Source organism: Amphiprion ocellaris, chromosome 4 (genome assembly GCF_022539595.1).
Source record: "Amphiprion ocellaris isolate individual 3 ecotype Okinawa chromosome 4, ASM2253959v1, whole genome shotgun sequence".
NCBI classification, from domain to species: Eukaryota; Metazoa; Chordata; class Actinopteri; family Pomacentridae; genus Amphiprion; species Amphiprion ocellaris.
Genome location: NC_072769.1, coordinates 34,450,954 through 34,466,794, shown reverse-complemented (window position 1 = coordinate 34,466,794; position 15,841 = coordinate 34,450,954). Strand labels below are relative to the sequence as shown.

Below are 15,841 nucleotides of genomic sequence, written 5' to 3'. Positions count from 1 at the left end.
AAAAAAACTCCTACGACTCTATCAGGATGACAAATGAAGTGAACTCTTTCAATATGACAACCACAGGGGAAAAGAGAAGTAACCACAGAGAGAGAGAACAGGCGGGAGGCGAGAAACGTGAGCAGGTGTCTCTGTCAATACTTCTGAGCTGCAGCTGCACTCGAGGCCTTGTGTCATCTGCTTCCTCTCAGCCCTTCGTCCTCCGCTGCTGGCTCTGGATGCTTTCAAGCTTTGAAGGCCTCTTTTGTCCTGTAATCCAGCCGTGTTCCAGGTTTTACACCTTGGGGATGCACGTGTTTCTCAGCACTGCCGTGAAGACCCCTCAGAGCCCCGTTAGATCTTTTCCATGTGTTGCTGCTTTCCGTCTGCGCTGCTGCTGCTTCTTCTGTGGAACGTGGTCTTCCTGTTCAGTGCTTTCTTGTCTGGTTTAGGCGACAACGGCATCTGCCTGGATCTGAGCTTCAACAGGGAGCAGGTCCACCCGGCTGATGTCAAGGAGCCTCCGCCGACGGGCTCCCCGGGGCCCGACGCCCACCACCAGCAGCAGCCCATCCTCACAAATGGCGACCCGCCTCCCTCCCAACGGTCCTACCCGATCCCGTTAAGCCACAGCCCCATGAGCCTCACCAACGGCCACAAGATGGGCATGCCACTCCTGGGTCTCCCCCCCGCCACCCAACCCCCCCTCAGCATGGACTCCTTTCACGCCGACGGCTCTCAGATGCCCGTCATGTACAGCTTAGGGCACCTGGCGGGGGGAATGAACCACCAGAACGGCGTTCCTCACCCGCAGCCCATCCCCCTGCCGCCTCTGGAGGCTTTGAGGGTGATGCGGGGTGACGGGGAGGCGGGGGGGCTGCTGGGCGCCGTGTATCCCTGCGGACACTGCAGGGTGATCTTCCTGGACTACGTCATGTTCACCATCCACATGGGCTGCCACGGCTTCCGCGACCCGCTGGAGTGCAATGTTTGCGGCCACCGCAGCCGGGACCGTTACGAGTTCTCTTCCCACATAGCCCGCGGCGAGCACCGCCTAGAACTGAAGTAGACATTCACGCTTACACTCACACAAAAACTCAGGCAGTACACACAGTTGTACTCATATAAGTAGTATCAGGGATGAAAGCATGAAGTAGCAGCGGTCTCTCTCTGCGTCTTCAGTGTGTGTTTGTAAGGAAGGCGTTATAAAAGTGAGGCGGGTATCTGAGTGTTATTAGTCATATTGTACTCATCTGAAAAGATGGCCTGTAAAGTGTTGATGCAGGAGTAATTCTACTTCTTTTTCATGCATATGTATATATGTATGTATATAGCTTTGTACTTGCTATGTTTGTATCACAAAGCCACATATTCAGTCAAATGTTCAACAAAATAGCAGAAAACATTTGCTGTGTATCTACCGCTTTTTTATCTAAGGTGTAAAGGTGTAAAAACAAACCCTCCCTTGCGAGAGGTTTAGCTTCTCTGAAAAACACTTGCCAATTCAAGACTGTAGAACAAAAAAAAAGAAGAAGAAGAAAAAAATCCTATTATCTAGAAGGTCACATGCCTCTTTTTAGGCTGTGGTTTTCAGAGAAGTCATGGCTTCAAAAGACGCCACTTCACTCTGCACACTGCGCTGGTTTCACACTCCAGAATATTATGCTCACTTACTGTTGCCACATATCACTGTAGAAATGCATGACCGTTTTTCGGCAGACATGTAAGTGTAGGTGAGCACAAAAATGCAATATATTTAGGAAGAACAGAGACAAATGGGATGCAAATATAAGTAAAGTTCAGGTCAAAGCTGTTATATGACATTAAACCCTCCTACCAACATGTTTAGCAGACAAAGAAATAAACTGCTATAAGAAACAGACATCAGAGCAAAAATGTCCTCTTAAAGCCAAACAAAAAGTGTTATTGCTAGTTTAGGAAACGTATAAATAATTTGCATATTGTGTAAAACAGAAATGTGGTTTGATTTTAAAACTTATTTATCGTCCTTTGAGTCTGGCACCATTTTCAGTAATTTCAAGCCAACATAACTTGTCTTGTGATCTCAAAGTTTTTCCAAATCTGGCCAATCTTTATCTTTGATATCATCCACATTGTAACAATTTATGGTAGGTTTATTAAAGCCAAACACATCTTGGAGTTCTGAGAAACAGAACTAACCTCGTCAGATCTTTCTCCTTCCATACTCCTCCTTCTCGCCCACTTTGTCTGCAGCATCAGACATGGTGGTACTTTTTCTCACACTCACAATATATCCTGATCTCACTCTGAAAACATATTAATCAGATGCGTAACCCTTTTTAATAGAACATAAGCATGTAATTTGAGTGCCAGAAAATTTTGTATTAATTTATGGATTGTATTTTGCTCCATTGTTGGATGTACAGGTTTAAGGTTGTCAGCAGAGTGAATCTGTATGTCTCCTTAGAAATGAGTTACCTTGCTGTACCTGAGAGTGTGTAAAACCTTAAATTAGAACTGAACTCAACAAGTAGTTCAATCTTATTGCTGCACAGGCAGAATTGGGTGCTTGTGACACTGATACATTTAAAATGCACAAATTAAAGCAGAAACAGAGAAGAATGATATGAAGTCATTAGGAACACCACGACTGACTTGGAAATTGTACATTCTGGGGACTGTCTCTCTTAATTTCTTAACAGGAATTAGAGCTCACTGTTTCTTCCTCTTATGCTGTGAATAGAAACGTCAGTGGACCTCTTTTCACACCAGCATCCACCTGCTGGAAGAAGTTTCAAACTGCATAACAGTGGATTTTTATGCTGTAGGAAATTGTTTGTTAAACCCAAAACCCGCCAGCAGCTTTGAAAGGCATGTTGTCTTCTTAAAAAAATCGCTACAATTACACCACCTATTAGAGCCAGAAACTCTAAAGACAGAAAGAATCTGCGGATTTTCCACTTTTCTACGGTCCTTGAAATACTCATCTGTGATGTGCGCTTCCATCAGAAACCTTGTGTTGAAAATTGTAAAAATCTAAGCTTAAAATCGTGATATTTCATCAAAATCACTTCATTTTTCATGTCTCATCTAAACATTCACTAAAAATCATCTATAGTATGTAGAGCTACTATTTCTCTAGTATTTGTAACACCTGTGGGCAATTGGAAAAATGTTGTATATTGATTCTTTTTTTTTTTATTTTTGTAAAATAAATAGTTCAAACAAATCAGTTTTTTGTATAACTTATGGCATTTTAACTGTGTTGTACTGCTTTTTTCCCCATTTTTGACACAGTTTTTTTATGATTTATGCCATTTCAACTGGGTCAGGCTGCTCAGAAGACTTTTCTGAGCTCTTTCTCCTTGCAGTCAACAGCACAACTGTACAGTGAAAAATTAGCCCACAGTGAGTAAAAATGTTAGAAGAGCAAAGAAAGAAACACCTACTTGGGGTGCGAAGGGTTAAAAATAAAGTGCAGGATGACTGTCAGGTGAAATGAACAATGGCTTGATGTCATCATTATTTCTCTAGCTGGAAAACAGAAGAATGAGAGATTATGCAAAATGGTTTTGATCAGTAGTTTCACTCCTCCCACCTAACTTTCACATCACCCATAGAATGGATCGTAATAGATTCTGCATACCAGTAAAAATCCAGATATGGGAATTTATCTGTGTGACGGAGAAATCAAGGGTTTGTGGGAATTTCTGAACTCTGCCGACGGCTAAATCTGCCTCCTCTGAGCGCATCGGGGGAAGTTTTGCTGTGAAGTTTTCTGACTAGCTGCTCAGTTAGTTATTATGAGTGGATGCGCTTCGCCCACAGTGCAGGGACGATGGTTACGCGCTGCTGCCTTCACACAGAGGAGGGTGTTTCAGCTCCATCCAGCTGCCACCACGCTATCGGTCCTCTCCATCAGCCCCAGTTCCCTTTTCTGTCTCTTTGGGTTTGAACAGAAGTGACACTTGTTAGGCAAACTGTCATCGCAGCTTCATGTGTGAAGTTAAAAAGCCCAGTCATCCATCTCAAGTGTGCTTCTTCTTTTTCCAACTTTAAGAGCAGCTTGATGATTTCAAGTAAAACTTTTAGCTGAAATCGAAGTCGGTGATAAAAATGCTGAGGATATTCTCTGATTTGTCACTTCTGAGCTCAAGAGAAACTTGCAGAGGAGTCGTAATTGGGACTAGAAAGATGTTTCTGAAGTCCTGTTTCCATCAAAAACAAAACACCCTCCCAGACAGTTTACTCAGTCAGACTAGACAGGAGTCATAAAGTGTCTGTGACGCAAGTCCAGTCAGAATGAGATGCTTCTGGTGACATCTGCTGACTGAACAACAGTCTACATGACAGCCAGACATCAGAATGAAATCTGTAGTGATGTAATTTAACTGGAAAGAATCAATAAAGTTTGAGCTGGAGTCATAAAACCAGCATCAGGGACACAAACTGGATTTAAATGCCATGTTTTACTGCATCTAGAGATGATTTAATGTACAAAAAAAGATATTTGTGGATAGATGACATGAAGCATAGAGCTTCCTTAGTTTATTACTTCCAGAAAAGATATTTTTTGCTGTTGTTGTTGTTGTTGTTGTTGATGATTTAATTATTGGCATCAAAGGTTTTCCAGAAGGAATTTCTCTTTTTATTGTTCCAGAAATCAGAAAATACTGTCAGCAGCCAGAAAACAAAATGAACTTTCATCATGTTTTTAGGAATAAAATATTCTATAAATGAAGGTGTGAACGATATATGAACAAACCACCCTTCAGAATATAAACAAGAATAAAACTATGAAGTTTGGTGAAGATTTCTGACTCAGAAGAAAAACAAAACTGAGAAAATAACATTTAACTTTTAAGTGACCATGATGCTTCAGCAACAAACACTATAGAGTGGGGTAATTTATGTTTCATTATATTTGATGAAAGAATACTTACCTATACTGCTTATTTTGTCTGTGGCAATTCTTATGTAAATAATTTATGGTTTCTCAGATCTTCATCTCTGTCAGCAGTAAATCTTCATTTCTCTCGTAGCCATTAATCACAACAAAAACATTAAAGTGTCGTGGTTAGGAATGGAAAAATAATATTTCTGTTGTCATAACTGACTCCATTCTCCTTACTACGGTAACTGACCCATTCATGTAAAAATACTGTGAGACTTTCCACAAGTAGACAAAAAACTTCATGGTAGGAAACATTTTTCATATTTGAAACATCACAGTATGAATAAAGAAATATTACATATTGTAAAAATTACATACTTTTATATTTAGAAATCAAAATCTATGGGTAAAAAATTTAAATACCAGCATGAAACTTCGCCAATCAATGACTTAGAGTAAGACAGTTATTTTTTGTTCTACAAGTTTTATGACATTGTTTGTCTAAATATTCAAATAAAGTTTTATCACTATCAAATGTCAATATCAAATGCACTGACTTATATAAATACCCAGTAGATTTAAGTGTAGTAAAATGAAAACCTAAATGTGTATTTTGCAGGAGCCTGTCCAATTATTGGATCTGATATTCAGTATTTTTGCAAATATGATATCTATTTTTAAAAACAAACGATTCCCAATGAAATAGATTTTAAAATGTAAGATTTTAAAAGTGATGCAGCTCCTTTTCTCTGTCTAGTGTCATTTACAGCTACAGTAATGATTAATTACATCGACAATTACACAAATTCTCAATATTCTCAATATTTTTGAGAGAAAAACATCTAAATTCTCTGACTGCAGCTTCTTAAATGTATTTTTTTTCTCGTCTGTGACAGTATATCCTCTGTGAATATTTATGGCTTGTGGACAGAAAAACAAACACTGATAATCAGTTTCACCAGCAAATTAATGCAGTATAACATTATTAATTTTACATAAAGTCAGCGAGTGTTCCAGCAAACTAATAAAGAAAATGAGTTAAAGATGTAGACGTATAATTTGTGGTTATTTTCTTTTTTCATTTTTATGTAACATTTTTCCCATATTTTTTAAATATAGAAAATATTGAATTTTGAATATAGCTGCCTTAAAAAAAACTCAAGCTGTTATGCAAAAAATGTCTTTTTTGTTTAATTCACACTGTCAGTTTCTTTTTTTTTTAGTTTGGTTGTACATTTATAGTAATTTATTTATGCATCATTCACACTAAGGATGTTTTTCACTTTAGGTTAAGAATCTGGATGGTGAAATAGCTTGTAATATTTCTTTGGTCATTTTCCGTTATTTTTTTTACATTTTATTCTTCTTTATTTCACTTTTTTCTGATGTTTTAAATATATATAAAGATGTTGCATTTTTAAAATTTATCTGCCTAAATCAAGTTGCAGTTTTAAACTGTGCTTCGTAAAGCTGTTCTGCTTTTTTCTTTCTCTTTTTTCCAATTCTCACTGTGTCCCTGCTTATTTTCTGATATTTTGTGATTTTTTTTCCTCTTTATTTTAAAGTATTTATTTCCTTTATATTTTACAGATTTTTCTCTATATATTTTTGAAATATAACAAAAACACCAAATTGGTTATTGTTGTTTTTGGCTTAGATTTTTATGTCTTTGAGTTCAAATTTATTTTTATAGATTTTTTATTAGAGTGGAGGTGAATCATTCACACTGAGGATATTTTCACGATTTTCATAAAAAAGCGCCAAGTAATTCAGTTTTTCAACCCCTTTTTCTTCAAATCAGGACCCCGCTGTTAGAATTTGGTTGTATTTCTGCAGTCATTTATCAGAGTGCAGGTGCATCATTCACAATGAGGATGTTTTTCTCTGCAGCTCAGGACTCCGGATGGTGAAATAGCTTGTAATTGTTGCTCTGTTGTTGCGTTGACAGCCGGCAGGTGGCGCTGTTTACATAGACTTGATGCAGCCAGAGGTTTGGTCTGACTGATCCACATGTTTTACTGATCCTGATTCAGGAAACTGCTGCAAATGTGTCGTTTTTTTCATGTTGGCAGGCGTTTATAATGCTGAGCAGAGTGTGAAAGCGCGCAGGGTGCAGAGAAACTGGTTTCCTCCTTTTTTGCTGTGACTTTTATTCCGACCCAGAGGAGCAGCTCTGAGCATGCGCGCTGCATCGGTTCTATGGGGACGGGGAGGACATCACGGAAAAAAAAAACGTAGCAGCAGCAGCACCACTAACCCCACGCCGAGATTTCTGCCTCTCCGCTGCGCCAAAACTGCGCGACGGACGCGGCCCACGACTATGCCCGGAGCGGCGGCGAGGAGCGGAGCGACCCCGACAGGCCTGGCCGAGGTCTGAGCCGTTCACCGGGAGGGGAAATACGTTTCTTCATATGGGAACAGCATGCGGGAAATGGTCGGAGGCTGCTGCGTGTGTTCAGACGAGCGAGGCTGGGCTGAGAACCCGCTGGTTTACTGTGATGGACACGGCTGCAGCGTCGCCGTTCACCAAGGTAACGTTAGCCGCCGTTAGCGGGTGATTGTTACCGGGGCGGCTGCGGGGGGCTGGAGGCGGCCGGCGGCGCTGCTCGGTCGGCAGGGCTGCTCGGTAGGCTCGCCGCTGTCTACGTGCGTGTTTGTGTGTGTGTGTGGGAGGGGTAGGTAGGCGTGCTGTTTGTTGTTTCCTCTGCGCACACATGATTGAGGGCCACGCACGGTGACACGGAGCCCCGGATGGCGCCGGAGGCTCCGTGCGTCCGGTGCGCCGCGTCCGACCCGGCCTGGTCCGGTCCGGTCCGCTCCGATCCGCCGTGAGAGAGGCGGCAGCCCGGTGAGGCCCGGTGGTGTGGACACGGTGTTACCTTCTTGTGTCCGGTCGCTTTGTTGCTGTAGTTGAAAGCAGAGCAGTGAAGTCAGAAGATCACATTTCTGAAGGCAAAGCTGCAGCAGATTTCTTCCTGCACGCTGCTTTCATCCTCATTTCCCTGAAATCAGTGTCGTTCTGTTGCTGAAAGTGCTCTGAAATGTGATAAAGACAGATTAGTGGAGAGCTGACACTGCAGGTCGAACTGAGAGCTCGTTTTTAAAATATAATCTTTATGTCAAAATGAATTAAAATGACCAGATGACAGCTGAGATGTTCCACTGAGGAGACGTGTGTAAAAATAGATTAAATTATAAGCACTGAATAGACACCTAAAGAACCTGTGTAAAAGTCATTAAATTATAAGAACTATTGACTCATCAGTAGAGGTCTGTGCAAAAAATACAATTTAAAAAAAAATCCTGATACAACAGAAGAAATGTGTATAAAATATATTAAATTGGAAATAACTAATAAGTGAACATGAGATGTGTGTAAAACCCATTAAATTAGAAAAAAGTATAGAATATCAGCTTTAGATTATGTCTGAAATATATTAACTGAAGAACATCGTAAGAAATGTGTTAATTCTATGTATATGGAATAAAATTGGAAAAATTACTATCAACCCATCAGAGATTTATGAAAAGTATATATTTTTTAAAATACTTGTACAGTATAAGAAATGTGAAAAAAATAACGTAATAATTTTTTAAAAGCTACTGGCATCACAGGAAAAATGTTTATAAAACGCATTACATTGGAAAAAAACTGCTGAATAGCGCTAAATGAAACGTGTACAAAATAAATTAACTAAAAAAATACTGACACAAACTAAGAAATGTGTAAAAACAACAGAATTTCAAAAACTACCGATAACTCAACATATAAGATGCATATAAAATACATAAAATTAGAAAAGCTACAGATTAACAAGTAAGAGGTGTGTGTAAAATGATTTATAAAATTAGAAAAAAATGCTGACACAACATAAGAAATGTGTTTAAAATACATAAAATTGACAAGCCTAGTCATGCAATATAAGAGACGTGTAAAATATGTTAAATAAAATTAACAACCACTGACCAGAAAACATAAAGGATTTGTGTAAAATACATTAAATTAGAAAATTACTGACAACTCAACATGAGAAATGTGTGTAAAATACATAATACAAAAAATACTGACAATGCAATATAAAAAAATGTGTAAAATTCATAAAATTCAAGACAATTGCTGATACAACATAAGAAATGTGTGTAAAGTACATGAAATTAGAAAAATACTGACAACATAAGATGTGTGTAAAATATATTAAATTCCAGAAAAAATATGCACAAACTGACAACATGAGAAATGTGTTTAAAATATGGTATGTTTTAAAAAAAGCTACTGAATATTAACTTAAGAGATGCGTGTAATATGTATGAAATTATAGAAAAAATATATAAAAGAAATGTGTAAAATGCAGAAATATGTGTAAAATATATTAAATTAAAAAAACTGATAATGCATGAGATGCGTGAAAAGAACATTAAGTTAGAAAAATGACTTACACAACATGAAAAATGTGTGTAAAGTACATGAAATCAGAAAAAAAATACTGAGAACACAACATAAGCTAGGTGTCTCTTATGTTGTCAGTAGTTTTTTAAATTGTACTGAATGTATTTTACTCCAATTTCTTATATTGTGTGTGTCGTTTTTCTGATTTGTTATATTTTACATACGACACAACATCCGCGATTTGAAGTAAATACATCAATTTAGAAAAATAAATCACTGTAGATCTATTCTCTCCGTGCCTGTGTTAACTAACGACCTGCATTGTGTGTTTTTGTGCGTCCCAGCATGCTACGGCATCGTCCAGGTGCCCACCGGCCCGTGGTTTTGTCGGAAGTGTGAGTCACAGGAGCGAGCGGCGCGAGTGGTGAGCTTGCCAACACAAACACAACACGACACGACATGACACAACAACACAGATCCACCCACTGCCGCCTCACCTGCTGTGTGACGCTCACCTCCAGCTCTTCTCTGTCCTCTGTTAACCCCAGAGATGTGAGCTGTGTCCACACAAAGATGGCGCCCTCAAGAGGACGGACAGCGGAGGTAAGTGTCGCATCTTGTCCGGTGCTTTTCTCGCTCCTGCTTCGTTGGTAGAGAGCCTCACGGTGCTGTTGTTACTGTTTTTAACCAGGCTGGGCCCATGTTGTTTGTGCGCTCTACATTCCCGAGGTGCAGTTTGCCAACGTCCTCACCATGGAGCCCATCATCCTGCAGTACGTCCCACACGAGAGATACATCAAGGTACTGAAACATATGTACTGCTGGCTAAAAACACCTGAAAGACGATTTTGGCGCTTCAGGTGTGACCTTTTGCTCTCTGTGATGTTTTCGGATGAATATTGGTGGGTCAATATGTAATTGCGGGACTTTTTGTAACGTAGCTGACAGGTATAATAGTTGACATTTTTGCAGTTTACAGGCCTAAGATCAAACACCACATGGCATTTTTAGAAAAAGATTCTTCTAAAATGTTATATATACAGTTGAGTAAAATTGAAATTGAAAGTTATTTATAAAGATATTGTAGTAAACCTGTTGACATGCCATAAATCCACACTTGACTCACACACTAGTTTATATTAAATAACTCAGAAAGCCTTGGAGTATTGCCAGTCTTTTCTTCAGGAGGAAATGACATCATGTGGAGCAGGTCATGTGATTTAGAATTAACACTTCCTTGAGAGGTGTTTTTGTAATGGGGAACTTAGTTGAAAGTGATTTCTCTGACACAGATGCAATTTGTTATTTTCCATATTACAAAAAATATATATCTGTCATGATTATCACAAGTTAATGAAAAGAACACAATCAAAACTATTTCTGACTCAGCTCGTTTTATTATTATTTCGCTAATTAGAAGGTGGTTGTTATTAAATTTGGACAGTTATTTAGTTGACATTTTAGTGATATCCAGTCATTTTTTTATTAATAAATGATTGTTTCCATAATAAATAATGATCGAATTTGTAAAGACATGATCATAATGAACATAAAAACATGAGTTTTTTTTACTTTTAATAAAAATGTATGCAAGATATATCCGATGGACTTCAAAAGTCTCTCAATTATATTTTGACCCTGGTGCTGAAATGTGGAAAAATTCCTCCCAAATCACTCGACACAACTGTCAGAATCTTGTGCATCCAGTGGTGTGACTGCATGCAGTTCAGTCTTGTGCAGGTCTGAAAGCAATGCAGAAATGCTACAAGTTCCGATCTGAAGGGTTAGCCGTCGCAACTTTTAGGGAAAAGTGAACTGGGTGCTCATTCAGACAAGAAGCCGACATGTTCAGATGCCATCAGTTAGTGTAAAGGAGTGCATGTTTGAAAGGGGAGATCAGAACTAGTCAGAGTTTCCTCTCACTTTAAACACAACTCTGAACTGCATTCAGTCACTTTAACAAGCATGCTCAACATTACAAAGTACTTTGACTTGTGTAAAGCAATTTAGGGAAGATTTCTTTGACATTTCACCACAGATATTGATCCAAAAATGTCCCACTTTGCTGCCAATATCACAAAACACCATTCTTATTCACTTTGCTCTACAATTGATTGCAAACTGAAATGACGAAACTTAACAGGAGCTGAAGTTTTGTTTGTTGCGTCCAGCTGCTGAGGAGTCTTTCCTCTGAGTTTATTAAATACCTGCAGCAGTATCTGTATAAGCAGTTACAAAGAGAGTCAAATGCTGCTTTTAGGGATGTGGAACGATAGCAGTAACTCAGTTATTTACTTCCAATTATAAACTGAATTGTGACATGTAGACCGGACGTATCAGGATCTAACAGCAGGTCAAAACTGTCTGAGTTAATCAGAGTAAATCATTTGTTACAGAGTTCTGTCACTTTAACAGATTGATGAAGCAGCAATGTTTCATATACAATGTCTGAAGAAAGGCTTCATGCTTGCCTTTTTTTGGCCAGAGACTGATATTAACCAAACTGTACATACTCACTGCACAAGTCTTGTAAGTATCACATACCACAAAATGCAACCAGCTGCTTGCTCAAACTCATGTTTAGTTACTCTTTTGTTTTCTTTGTGCAGAACTCCTTTTCCTATAGTTGTTTGTGATTCTATAACTTAGATACATTTATTTTTCAGATGTTTTTTATTTTCCTGTAGAACAAAATTACAAAAAATACAGAATCGCCTCACATTCACAAAAGAGAACAAACTATTTCGAGGCCTTATCTTGTAATTGTAGCTTACTTATAATTACAAGATCCCTATTGATGCAGAAAGATGAATCAATCATCAGTTTACTTGAAAGAACAGGGCCGATGGTGTAAATATAAGCTTTACTCGAATTGTAGCAAATGTTGCCTTAGATGCTATATATATTTGTGTAAATTTTTGAAAATTAAACATGCTGAATTAAATATTTTCCCTTTGTTTTCACTGTGCACCACTGGATTTAGTGACGTCTATCACTGAATTGCTTTGAAAATGGAGAAATCTTAAAAAAACAGATTTTTCTCAGGCAAGTTTTGAACTGTTCCCCTTCGTTTACTGTTAGTCTGTTGTGCTTTATCTCATAATTAAGAGAAAATTCTTTCACTAGCAGCATGAGAGGTGAAAGTTTGTATCAGGAGTTTCTGTTTATGACTCCTAACTGAACAGCTACTTCAGCGTGTTCAATTTTCCAAAATGTAAACTAATAGAGGCTAAAAGTGAGGTTTTTAATTCATAGCCCACAGTGTGACCCCAGTGGATGCTTTTCTCAGATCCAGATCTTGTGATTTGTCTGTGAAAATGTTCTATTTTGTGAATGCAAAGGGATTCTTTATAAAGTCAGGTGTTCTGTGTAATTCTAGTTACGATATCTGCACCAATATTGAAATTGCACCAGCCCTCTTGCTGTATCACATCTAACTCCAAAGTAGATACAGTAAAGCTTTCTAGATGGAAATTCTCCACCTAAATGAGGACTAAAAATGAAAGCCTTTAAAAAAATCAGACAAGGGACTTTTCAGTATCAACCATTCCGCACTGAGAAAAAGTACAAAAAACAAAACTGCAACTTCTCCACCAACAACTTCAAAAATTCATGATGCAATGCAGCTTGAAGACACGCGGGAAACTGCACAAGTCAGGCTTCTTCCTTAACGGGAAAACCAGTTTTGCTTCACATCCCCGTTGCTCCCTCCACCTACACGTCCTGTACAAACCCAGAGCTGAATGTGGCAAGGTCACGCCTGCTCTCTGGAGGCTGCTGAAAGCCTTTCTGGGAAATGTGGGAGATTTGCAGATGAAGTACAAGTAGATGAGGCAGCAAAGAAGCACGTTTACCATCAGCATGGACACAAAATACCCTTTGTGATGCACTGAATGGTGCTGAAGTGATTAGTTAGAAGTCATCTAGCTGGTGAAACGCCACACAATCGCTGGTTGTAATCGAATCTTCTCAGTGTTTGGTCTGTTGGTTGTTCAAGCCAACAGTCTGAACTCTGGAAAGTGACAAGTGATTAATCCAAAAAATTATCTATAGTGAAAACTGTCATTAGTTTATGTGTGTAATGTTTTATGAGGAACCTGATCTTGTAATTGTAAAAAAAAATAAAAAAGAACAATAATCCAGGCTCAGAACAGGCCATTGGGGAGTTGCTGCGTACAGTAAAGGCAATGAGAATTTTTTCTTTTTTAAATTTGACAGAAATCTACATTTTCCTGTGATTTCTGACCATTTAATGAACAAAAGTGTCTGTTGGTCTTGAGTGAATAAATGTATTTTTACCCTGTGAACCTAAAAACCCACTGGAGGGTTGGAATGGTATGGTATGTAAAAAAAAAACAAAAAAACACTAGAATTACAGCATTTATCAGAGCAGGAAACTGTAAAAACTGAAAAAAAATAATCACAGTTTTCAACTCTCTACAGTCTTTGAACTGCTCATCTGTGATGTGACGTTCTCAGGAAAAATACCAAATCTAAGCTTTAAAATGTGATATTTAATCAAACATTTGCTTTAATTTGTTTATTTTAAAGTATCAGTTTAAAAAATGCCACAAACAAAACATTTTCTTTAGTCAGATTCTGTAAAAAAAAGAAAAAAACTTCACTTTGATACAGCCAAAGAGCGATGAGTGACTGAGCAGTACCAGCATTCATTTGTTAAATATTCAGGAACTTTTCTGTTGAACTGCAGGCTGTGTTTACACAGAGAAGTGTGGAAACAAATTAAAAATGTAAATAGTACAAGATTTATGTAACCATACTATTTTTCCACTATTGGCAACACCCGTGACACTTGCTGAGAAATGTAACTTCCATTTTCTCTTTTTTCATGATTTATTTATGATTATAACTGTGTCCCGTTGCACAAAAACACTTCTGAGTTCTCTCTCCTCCTTCATACTTGTGCTGTTTCCATAGATGTACAGGACTTTAAATTGCAGTGAAAAAAGATCCCACAGTGAGTAAAAATGTTACAGAAAATTCCCAGAATCTGCTTGGGGTTCAGAGGGTCAAAAAATAAAATATCAGTTTTTATTTTCAATTCTTATCACCTTGGCGGTGTGTAAAATCCCTTTAGAGGAACCAAAAATTCCTCCCGGCAGTAAAATTCCCAAGTTTGCGACAGGGAAACATCTCCAGGTCTGTTTCTTCATGTGATCTCCACGTATGACGAACGAATCCTGGCTAATGACATGTTGACATGTGAAGCAGTTTCATGCTGGCTGATGAAACACAAAGATAACGGGACCTCATGCAGAGTCCAACAATGAAAACCAGACCTCAGTGTGTACATAGTCACGCTTAGACATGCAGAAATGCTTTGAAATGTTCCGCTAATGCTGATTCTTTTTTCCAAAACACGACACGGATTAGATTCAAGCTTATCAGCTGTCGTGAGACCTTCATTACCTTCCTTCTTGTCGACTTTCGATAGCCGGCTGAGGAGAGTGCGCAGAATGCGGCATTAAAGCAAAGCACATTACAAAGAAATCAATATTAGATGCATGGGCTCATTGGGCCGACATGCCCTGTGTGTTCGTGCCTGCATGCAAATGTACATGTGTGAGTGTTTGAGTGCCCGGTTTCATATTACCGTGTCAGCTACAGTAAATTGCATGCAGCTTTTCCCCTGTCGGAGCCATTCATCCAGATTTTTGCTGCCTGCATTCCGAGACAGCATCACAATGGACAGTGAAAACTCGAGAAGCCACCCTTCCTCTTTTTTTTTTGCATGCTTGGTGTAGTTATGTCTCCGGCCTTTCATTACCTCCTCTGAGGGACACACAGAGCCGAGTGGGATGTTGGGGAGTAGAGGAAAAGGGAGAGAAAAGGCGAAGCAGAGGGCTGAAGTGAAAAGGTAAAGAGCCTGCTGTTCCTTTGTCCAGCACCTGTTGCTAGGCCTCTCCTGCCCCCCACCAGCCTGCCTGCTCATTGGGGAAAGCTGAGGAAGGGTAAAAAAAAAAAAAAAGGGCCATTTTCTGCGTATAGATGCATGTCAGTGAAGATCAATGTGAGCTTTTCGTGTAGTTTCACTATCACAACATCCTCACACATCTGCTCAACAGTTTTCCTGCACAGAGCGGCTCGAGGAACTGTTTGAAAACCTCATCTGTTGTCCCGGCAAGCAAAAGCTTCCTTTACAATGCAGCTGCGCTCGCATTAAAGAGCGCTACGACTTTTCCCGTGCCGCCATCGCAACAGATGTTAAAGCGATGCAGCACCTGTTGTTAATGATAGTAATAATGATGGATGTGTTCCTGCGTCTCTTACCAGACGTGTTATATCTGCGAGGACCACGGCAGGGAGAGCAAGGCGGCCTGCGGAGCCTGCATGACCTGCAACCGACAAGGCTGCAGACAAGCTTTCCACGTCACCTGGTGAGTGTTAAACAGAGCGTACATGTGTGTGTTTGTTGTGGATCCACCTGCTGCTCACCCAAATTAATTAATTTCTCTGCAGCCAGTCTCACATTTTCATTATTTGTCAGTGGGACCTGCTCTTCTGTGTTTATTCTCGATTGCTTTTTTTAAACAAACAGAAATTTAGACTCTAGTCTGCTAATTTGAGACAATAGTAAG

The 15,841-nt window shown here is 39.1% G+C and overlaps 2 protein-coding genes across 4 annotated transcripts in view; both read left to right on the top strand.

The window, feature by feature from the left end:
* LOC111569990 (zinc finger protein Aiolos-like) overlaps positions 1 to 5,982 on the top strand; it is a 48,247-nt gene extending 42,265 nt beyond the window's left edge. For 2 of the 3 annotated variants that reach the window (XM_035949175.2, XM_023272506.3), the window contains one exon: positions 432 to 5,888. In XM_035949175.2, the coding sequence (XP_035805068.2) occupies positions 432 to 1,048 (617 nt within the window). In that variant the 3' untranslated portion in view covers positions 1,049 to 5,888. Of the gene's footprint in view, positions 1 to 431 lie in introns of all 3 variants that reach the window. The other variant, XM_035949176.2, reaches the window with a different exon arrangement.
* An 895-nt stretch (positions 5,983 to 6,877) lies between these two features.
* Positions 6,878 to 15,841, top strand: part of LOC111569983 (protein AF-17-like) — a 45,903-nt gene continuing 36,939 nt past the window's right edge. Inside the window, exons 1-5 of the mRNA XM_023272491.3 lie at positions 6,878 to 7,386; positions 9,587 to 9,666; positions 9,791 to 9,845; positions 9,934 to 10,043; positions 15,537 to 15,640. Of these exons, the coding sequence (XP_023128259.2) occupies positions 7,278 to 7,386; positions 9,587 to 9,666; positions 9,791 to 9,845; positions 9,934 to 10,043; positions 15,537 to 15,640 (458 nt within the window). The 5' untranslated portion in view covers positions 6,878 to 7,277. The remainder of the gene's footprint in view (positions 7,387 to 9,586; positions 9,667 to 9,790; positions 9,846 to 9,933; positions 10,044 to 15,536; positions 15,641 to 15,841) is intronic.